Below are 9,449 nucleotides of genomic sequence, written 5' to 3'. Positions count from 1 at the left end.
GCTCGTTCAGGGCACTTCTGTCCCTTAGCTACACCCACAGTCAGCATTAAATAGGTGAGTGTCATCAGCCAGATCGTTCAGGTTTGTTACAGAAGAAGAAATAAGGGTGAAGTGAGAGCATGTGAGGGAGGGTGTTTTCTCATGTCTGTCCTAAATCAACGATTGTGTTTGTGTGTATGTGGTGATAGGCTGTTCCTCTTGAGAACGATGCTCTGTCCAAAGACCACACCCATTTTAAAGTCCCCCCGCCACCCTCCTCCTTCTTCAGTCCACTTGTCCTTATTTGGTCGTGCTGCTAGCTCGGCTGATGATTGGTGGAGTGAAAACCATTTTGACTGAAACACACGCACGCTCGAACACACCTATGTTGTTCCCAGCATCTCCCATCTCCCTGTACACAGGTACAGACATGTGTTTTCTCTGTACTGATTGCAGCTAAAAATAAATTACACAATAGCAATAAAATTCAATAAGTAGTAAAGTTGTTTTTGAATTCATGAATGAATCTTTACTCCAAAAGTTTGCCCTTAAAAAGAGCAATGTTGGAATGAGATGGAATGATACATGAATGCATGTCAGACAGACGGCACGTCTTGTCCAAACACGCAGGACAGAAAAGCCTCAGTGTGCATACCTGATTCTGCAGGAACATCACTGTTTGAAACATCTGGAAGTTTCTTCTAATTATGCAGGAGGTCTATGAGGAGACACTGAAGAACGGCCAAAGATCCCAAAATAGGACATTTAAGGAAGCAGCTTATCAGTAAGTTGAGGAAGTTGTTTTGTTATCTCACACTGAATGCATCCCCCCCCCAGCCTGCACAGCTAATTGCCATGAGCTGTAGACCATCCGTCCCTTGGACAGTAAATCTAGTGTTACTATTTATTATTATTATTTATTCATTTTGTAGAATCAGAAGAAGCATTTATACATTTCAGATGCTCTTCTTGTACTTTTATAATAGATTCATGCTGGCTCAAAACCTAATTTTCATAAAGGCAGAGTTGAAAACAATCAGGTAAAACAGCACCACCTAGTGACCAAACAAAAAACAAGGTGGGGTTCACATGTATTTATTTTACATCCACAGATAAGCAAAGCAAGTACAGACTCTATATGCATTTAGAAGATGTGAGTGTCACAGCGGGTCACTCGGTGTTGTCCCATTCAGTCAGACGGCTCTCCCGCAGTCTCCAGCTCAGATAAAATAGCTCTGCAAGGGTCAGAGAGACGCGATACAGTGTTTAAGCATTAGCAGAATAAATGGGATTAGGAGCTATGATATCATTGCTGGTGTCTGAAGAAATCATTCACCAAGTGGAAAACAATAGCTCAAAATTCATCCATCTATCCATCCAATACAACAAATGTTTTATGTCTTAAAAACACTTTTTGTAATAAATCTTTTGCAACTTTTAACTCATAATACTGCCCCCAGTGGTCAAAGTTTAACGGTGCCTGAATTTTCTAGCCCCGATTAACCACCTGCGTGTTTGGACAGATGAGATATTTAACCTCAAGAAAACTGTGCCAAGCATGGTGATGCATCACGCTCTGGGGCTGTTTTGTGGTCAGTGGAACTGGTACATCTGAGCAAAGGAAACAGACTTCCTTAGAAGTTTTGAGTATAGTCTCCAGCCACCTTGAACGCTGAACATAACTGAATGTTTCAGCAGCGCAGTGACCCCAACCACGGGTGGAGGGATGATGTAGAACATTTGGATTAGTCAAAACTCTGACCTCAGCCAGGATTATGCCAGGTTTACTGATATCAACCCATAAAATCTGGTAACAGTGTAACTTGATAAGGGCAGTTTAACCAAATATCCAATCTTGAGGTTTTTTTGTAGGAAAAAAAAAAAAAAAATAAAAAAAAAAAAAATCTATATATCTATGCAGATATCGCTCTCTCTCATGTATCCTGCTTACCGTTGCTCTTCAGTCAGATCAAACTCAGCCAGTGCTCGCTTTGCCAGCCTCCATGTTGTTGGCAGGCAGAAGGCTGCAGACAGCTGCACCAGCTCCACTGCTTTCTGGGGGTCGCCGTCACTGTGGCACACTGACAGGAAGTTGTTCAGGAGCCCCTCGCTGTAGAGTAACACAGCAGGAAACAGAGTTACAGGAAACTCAGCCAACACAAGGGTTCGTCTGTGCAGGTTCTCACAGTAGCTTTGAGAGCTTGAAAAAAAATAAACTGGATTTCTTTCAGTTTGTGAAGACATTTGTCTTCTTTTCAAACTCTCTACTAGCAGTTTTAAAATGTCCTAAATAAAGTTACACAGGTGAGGTTTTCTACATAAAAGCCAGCAATTGTTGTCCATGTGTGTCTGATGAAGCAGTGTGGGCTCTGTCATTGTCATCACTCATTATGAGTCTAGTCTGAAGTGAGACTTACGAAGGAACTCTGTTCCTGGCCTTGAAGAGCTGCAACATCTCCCTGCAGAGAAAAGGTGACATTAGATCGCAGTAAAGTCGCTAACGTAACGTTCTCCTCCTGACACGTGCGGCTGTCGCTCTCACCAGGCCTGTCGGGTCTTGTTGGCTCGCAGCAGCAGTGTGGTGATGTGTGAGAGGGAGGCGGCGCTCCACTCTATACTGGGCCTCAAATCAAATACACTCTTTACATCCAGAGCACATGCTGCAAAGGACTCCTGAACCTGCAGGCAAAAGGCAGGCGAGCTCATAGAAACACACTCAGGTCGGCATTACTAGCTCGCTCGACATCACTCTCCTGATGGCGAAAACTGATAACACAAATGTCGTCAGACTGACCTCAGGACTGTGTTTCTCTCTGGCCATGAGGCCGAGCAGCTCCTCCACCAGATCGGGTTTGTTATCATGCCCGAGAGTCTTGATGTCTGAAAAAAACAGCTCAATGTGACAGATCCTGACATGCAGAGGAAGGGGCTTTTTAAACAATCTATACATTGTCTACTCTTTATCAACATATGCACTGAACAATGTATCTTTGAACTCACCTTTCCATATAGAAGGCAGCAAGTCCAGGCGGCTGTCCGTGTCCAGGGCCTGCAGCAGGTCCCTCATTCCCTGAGGGTTGGGGTAGTAGAGCTACAAACACAGGATATAAGGAAAGGTAGTTAAAGCAAGGCTGAAGGTGAAATCTATTATTTTTTTATTTTTTGCTTTATAAGACAGAGACAGCCAAAGAATCTTCCCAAACAAATCAGTGTTTTTCCCTTTTTTCTCGACTTAGTGCACATGTGACCCGGATCAGCATTTATTAAATACTCTGATGGGAAACTGTTTCACCACCAGAGCTCTTACTGCAAAGATGACAGATTATAACTAACTGAGACATTACGTTCATATATTTAAATAGCATTTACATATATGCATATAATATAAGCCTATGGAGCAGACAGAGAGAAGCAGATATGCACTGACCGAGGGAATGATCTGCTTGTACCATTTCAGCACCACATCAATGTGCTCCATCATGCACAGCAGGTTGAAGAAGCGACCACTGCAGAGGAGGGAGAATGGTTGTTTACCCCACATTTACTGCTTATAACGGGATCAAATACAGACTTCAGAGTGATTATACAGCATTACACGATCATATTGTTAGAAGCTAGCTGAGGGTTCCTACTTACTAGTAAATGCTCTGCTGGAAGGAGTCTCCCAGCAGCCTCCAGTTCTCCCCGACATCTACCAAACTCTGGATTTTATATCCCAGCTCCAGATCTTTACTGTCCAAACACTGCAAGGACAAAAAGCATGCACGCAGAAACAGGTCACGCTGTATAAGCATAGCCTCCTTTAATTATAATGTATGACTGATAATTGTGTCACCACTGATCTGGGAGAATCAAACACTGCCATGAGACTCAGTCGAGGCTCTAAAGCAGGACTCACTATTCTCATCGCGCTGGAGAAGAACAGAACTGGAGAGACAGAGAACACAGCATCAGTTTTACCATCCACATATCTGCACGTTTGTTCTACCCAGACAAAAGGAAACATTTGCTAAATCTGTCGTGCACCGTGACATACCATCGTCGGGGTCCTGGCAGGTGAAGATGCGTCCCTCCAGCTCAGCTATCACCTCCTGAAGAATGTCAGTGTTGTTTTGTGCAGAGGAGGCTGGAGAGGAAACATGGGGTGAATGCACATTTAAAGCATGCAGCCAACAAACAGTGCAGATGCCTGTGAGGGTCACGTGTAAGAGAGACTCCAGGGCTACCTGATTTGTAAAAGACTGCCAGGATGTGGTCGTAGGAGGCCAGGCTGGGAGCTGCACGCACACACAGTCAGAGGAAAAAATAAGACTTGCCTGTAAAACACCAGGTAATAAAACACACGAATGGCAGCGTTACCTATCCCCAGCGCCTTCATCTCATTCAGAGTGTGCAGAGCTTGTGTTTTGGCCAAGAAGCCGCAGCGTCTCAGAGATTTGAGGACGCTGTTGAAGGTCAGCAGGTTAGGACGAACTTTCTGCTGATTCATCTGGTTCAACAGCTCCTGCAGACAGACAAGGAGACGCCACTGTGAATATTAACTAGGAGACCATTCAGAAAGGGTCCGATGGAGAAGAGAGCAGGAAGACTGATGAACTATTAGCTTTGAAAGGTTGGAAACGACCAAACTACCAGTGCAAAGATGGCAGAGGATCCGTCGGTTATAATTCACACAGCAGACAATATGACAACATGACATCAACACGACACAGAGGGAAACATCGCCAGATGTGTTTCTAATATTTCTTTTGCAAAGGAACACCAGCTTTAAAGCTCCCAAACACAGACTGTGTGTAACGATCTAATTTAATGTAAACATATTAAATGTTGTATGTAAATGTGAAACCTCTTTAACACAGTGTGTTTGTTTGTTTTAAATACAAAAGCGTTGTGCAGCAGCGATCATACATCAGTGTGAAAGGTCTTACAGCAATGAGGTCCCATCGCTCGTTAAATTTGTCTCGGACGTCTGGAGCTGCTGAGATCAGAGCATTGAAGATGTGGACATCAGCTGAAGGTAAAAGATTGGGTTATTAGTTAACAGATTACAAAAATATATAATGTATAATCTATACAAAAATACATAGTATATGGACAAAAGTACTTGGCCACCTCATTACACCCACAGAGCTGCTCAGCCATGGAGCTGCTGGTGTTGTGTTGAATTCAAAGATTAAGAGTTGTGGCCCAATACTTGTGTCCACAGTGTATACAGCGTGTCATCACAAGTCAAGAACAACACCCACAGTGAAACCGTGAGTCAGGCTATAAGAGTCCTTCAGTTTTTCCATCTTTGATGAAACAACATAGTTCCTTATCACCATTAGAAGAAACAAAATTCATTCAATTTAAGTTCAAGATTCATTTAAATGATGAGAAGAATAACTACACGAAAGGCCACATGATTACTAGAAACAATGACGTGACCTTTACACAGTATTTAACCAAAGCAGTGACATTAACCAAAGCAAAGCAGCTCACCTGTCAGCCTGTTGTTAAGCATATCTGTGTACATGCTGAAGGCCTTTGCATAGGCTCCATGCTGTGGAGACACACACACACACACACAAATGCATATTAGGTAGGATACAATAAAATGACCCTTTCACTCCTGTTACAATGCTGCAGGCCTGCATTTAGCCCATGACTCTGATGCACGCCTACCTTGACCATGCCCCTGATGAGAGCAGAGTAACAGCGTGTATCCCGCTCTGGCAGCAGGTTAAAGATTCTCTCTGCATTGTTGTTTTCTTTCCAGGTGAACTTCAGGAAGTCTGAAGCTCGGCGGACCCGTGCTTTCCTTTTCTTCAGCTCCTCTCCGAATTCCTACGGAGCAAAAACGCAGAAGTATCCTGCAGTGTTAATGTGCATCCTTTTCATTGGAGCAGCTACTTTAATGTTACGTCAGGCGGGAACTCACTGCGTTGTCTGTCTGTGGCTCCCCGTCCTGGACGGGGTCCCTGTCGCTGTAGAGACAGATGAGGTCCAGCAGGCTATGGGTTGTTTCCATGGAGACAGTAGTGCCTGAAAGAAAATATGCAATAAAACATTTTTAAATGTGAAGCTTTGAGCTCCAAAGAACTTCTGCGGACAACACACCTATACTACTGATGCACACAATAGCAGAGTTAATAAGTATTTGGAGTACAGCTTTACGATATTCATGGTGCGTGTGTGTGTGCGTGCGTGCGTGTGCGTGTGCGTGTGTGTGTGTGCACACGCGCTTACCAGCTTGCAGTAACTGATCATACATGTCAACAGCTGCTGTAACTTTTCTTAGGGTGATCCTTTCCTTCAGTGCCTCCTCACTCACCTCCTCAAGACGCAGTGATACAGTCTCTGGCATTAGACACTACGCACACACACACGCATACACACACAACTGCTGAATGAAAAGGAACCGCACAATATGAGAACAGCACTACACTACATATCCACACCTCCACACACTGTTGTGCATTTCTTACGGGTATATGAGGTTCTGCAAAGTCTTTGGTGAAGAGTTTGGGGTTGTTGTTGATGATGAATTTGGCTGCAGATCTGCCCGACTCCTGAGAGAGAGAGAACAGCTTCTGCAGAGACACAGAGAGATGCAGCAAAATGCACTTAGAGGTGTTTATAAAATAAAGCTGGTTTGTTAGGTCACTCACAGAGTAATGAGCAATACAGGCAAAAAACTCATCTGTCTGCATTACCTGATCTAAGACTCTTGAAATGAATGAAATAAAAGGAGAAACTCTCTGATGTAACTAACATTGTCCCCAAATATAGCTACAAGCATAAAGATACGTTTTAACATACAAACTCAGTAGAAGTCCTGGGAGAGAGGTAAGGATCATCCTGGAATTGGTAGGGATATGCTGTGGGATCCTGCAGGGGGAAAGAAAAGAAAAGGCAGTCAGCAAAGAATCCAAGCTAAAATCCAGCTTCATGAATACAGTGAAAAATGTGAAGGTGCTCTCACCCTGCTGACAGTTGAAGCCAGCGCCTCCAGCACTGCCTCTTTGCTCCTGTTTGATAAGGAAAAACATGATTTTAATGCCTCATTTAAACAACACTTTTAACAAAAGCTGTGTCATTTGCTGTGAGCATGACGTTTCCTTAAGGCTATAATACTCCACTTCACGGTCAGATCAGCTCATACCATGTTTTCTTCCTGGGGATGATAACGGACTCTGTCGATTCTGCACGAGACGTGAAGATTAAAAATGAAAAATCAAAGCTTTGATGTAATAAATACTGCTTTCAGTTCGATATTTTCCTGCTCAACTAAACTCATCAATGAAATCCTCCCAAACGCTTCCTGACTAATAAGCACTGAATTTATATCATTTACCTTTATTGGCTTCTGCAGCTTGCTGTCGTAGAGCTGAGGTCCAACCGAAGCCCCTAGAAGATAATTTTTGTCAGTTTAGCCAGGATGATTTTTTCCCATCATTGTTACACTTCAATCTAAAAACACGGCCAGCGCTACACCTGCTTTAACTGGATGATGTATCCTCACAGGTCTGTCGGCTGAACTTAAGCTCTCCTCTATCGACCCCAAAATATGTTTCACTTAACAGCGGTCTACTTTATTTTCCACTAACATCAACACGACAAATCTCCCTAGAATTAAACTGTTAAGTGTTTGGGTTGCTTTGCTCAAGTCTTAATATTTATCTGTTGTGTCACGTCATTTTTGTGCTGGCTAAATGTTCAAAAAAAGATCAGTTATGTACAAAATAAACAACAATTACATAAATTGTAACTGGCTAATAGTTATTTGGTAAAGCTAGATCAGTATCGACCCAGAATGTTAGTCGGTGTGTCCTTACTAGTTAGACATTTAACATAGAGCCACCATCTGCTGTATATATGGTAAATACTACAGTCTTGTAAATAGTTGTGTCAGAGCCAAATCTCTGGACAAAATATGTTTTTTCGGCATTCTTCTTCTGGCTGTTTCCTTTAGATCAGCGGTCCCCAACCTTTTTTGCGCCACGGACCGGTTTATGCCCGACAATATTTTCACGAACCGGCCTTTAAGGTGTCACGGATAAATACAACAAAATAAAACTAGTACCGGTACCGAAAAAAAAGAAGATTTATTCATAACACACGTGAAAAGACCCAGGAAAACCGAGTTAACGATAAAAACGATAACAAAATAACGCTGAAAACCGATAAAAACCCTGAAAACCATACATTTCACACCTGAGCCTCAACTCTCGCAGCCCGGTACCAAACGACTCACGGACCGGTACCGGTCCGAGGCCCGGGGGTTGGGGACCGCTGCTTTAGATGCAGATAATCCATCACAGCATCTCACTCCATCTCTAGTATCCTTTTCTGTCACACCAACCCTCTGCATTTCTCTGTGGACTCCATCTCTTCCTGCTCCCTGGCAGCTCTATCTTCGACATCCTTTGCCCAGTATATCCACTATCCCTCCTCTGCACATGTCCAAACCATCTCAACCTTGTCTCCCTATTTTGTCTCCAAACTGCTCTACCGCTCTAAAAAAGATGTCAGTTCTGCCTCCTGTCACCATCCATCGCAGCAGGTCTCACTATACCATCTTTGAACCTTCCCTTCCACTCTTCTGTCACAAATCACCCCGACACTTGTCTCCACCCGCTCCACCATGCCTGTACTCTCTTCTTAGCCTCTCGTCCTCTATCCATTATTCTGGGTGGTTGACCCCAGGTATTTAAATTTGCCCATCACTACCTCTACACCTTACATCTTCACTGTCACACCTGCCTTGCTCTCATTCCCACACTTCCTGTCTAACCTCAGCTGACTTTTGTGAAAAAGGAAACAAAAAAGCTTTCACGGTGGTGTGTATCAGTCACATACTGTACATCTGGTATCGTCCAAGAGTATTGGCAAGACAGCACATCAGTAAGGCTCTGCCACGGTTTCATCTGTGACCTGCTTGTTTGCAGAAGGTCCTCCAAGCAAACTCGGGCATTTCAGCTGTTACATTCATAAGTCATAGCTAACATCTCAGCAGCTTATTCAGCACTTCTAGCTCCTTGTGTCAGATATAGTCATATGTGCCGAGGATTACAAAAGGCAGTTTACTGGTTGAGGGAAATGCAGGTGTGACGTTTTAGTTACTATTTTCCTCACTAATGTAGACATTTAAGAATCCGTGCTGGTAGCTGGTTAGTTGGGGCTTCACACGTCTAGCAGCTCTCTGATGTAAACGACTTGATGACATGACCTCCTGTCAGACGGCGCTAGCTGCTGAAGCTGTCGCACTAATGTCGCAACCAATAAATAACACAACATAGGAGACGAATGAATAACACCCGTGTTTAAAATAACCATTTATCAACTCGTCCTACCTGTGGCCCAACAGCTGCTCGAGGTTATATAAAAGAAATCGTCCGTTTCTCTGCATAGAGTGCCCTATGTGCCTACCGGGCGCCGCCATATTGCTACAAACTGAAGGATTCTGGGAGGGACGAAACTATCTGTGC

The 9,449-nt window shown here is 43.6% G+C and overlaps 1 protein-coding gene across 1 annotated transcript; it reads right to left on the bottom strand.

The window, feature by feature from the left end:
• Window positions 1-1,058: 1,058 nt before the first annotated feature.
• On the bottom strand, window positions 1,059-9,439 carry ptcd3 (pentatricopeptide repeat domain 3). Its single transcript, XM_031757258.2, has 23 exons — window positions 9,315-9,439; window positions 7,316-7,368; window positions 7,124-7,163; window positions 6,944-6,989; window positions 6,781-6,849; window positions 6,447-6,551; window positions 6,208-6,331; window positions 5,900-6,003; window positions 5,644-5,805; window positions 5,461-5,521; window positions 4,908-4,990; window positions 4,339-4,483; window positions 4,206-4,256; window positions 4,016-4,105; window positions 3,878-3,906; window positions 3,616-3,722; window positions 3,407-3,485; window positions 2,980-3,070; window positions 2,774-2,859; window positions 2,522-2,658; window positions 2,397-2,438; window positions 1,931-2,089; window positions 1,059-1,214 (listed from the first exon to the last, which is right to left on the bottom strand). The coding sequence occupies exons 1-23, from the start codon at window positions 9,401-9,403 to the stop codon at window positions 1,169-1,171; spliced, it is 1,998 nt and encodes a 665-aa protein (XP_031613118.1). The 5' UTR covers window positions 9,404-9,439; the 3' UTR covers window positions 1,059-1,168.
• Window positions 9,440-9,449: the final 10 nt, after the last annotated feature.

This window comes from Oreochromis aureus, linkage group 2 (genome assembly GCF_013358895.1).
Source record: "Oreochromis aureus strain Israel breed Guangdong linkage group 2, ZZ_aureus, whole genome shotgun sequence".
Taxonomy (NCBI): Eukaryota; Metazoa; Chordata; class Actinopteri; order Cichliformes; family Cichlidae; genus Oreochromis; species Oreochromis aureus.
The sequence above is the reverse complement of the archived record's forward strand: the minus strand, read 5'-3'. Positions and strand labels throughout refer to the sequence as shown.

What these genes read in the sequence shown, in the direction of transcription:
- ptcd3 (XM_031757258.2), bottom strand. Translation starts at nt 9,403, where the DNA reads ATGGCGGCGCCCGGTAGGCACATAGGGCACTCTATGCAGAGAAACGGA. An exon ending in GAGCAGCTGTTGGGCCACAG is followed by an intron (nt 7,369 to 9,314) that starts GTAGGACGAGTT and finishes ATTATCTTCTAG; the next exon opens with GGGCTTCGGTTGGACCTCAG. An exon ending in AGCGATGGGACCTCATTGCT is followed by an intron (nt 4,484 to 4,907) that starts GTAAGACCTTTC and finishes GTCTGTCTGCAG; the next exon opens with GAGCTGTTGAACCAGATGAA.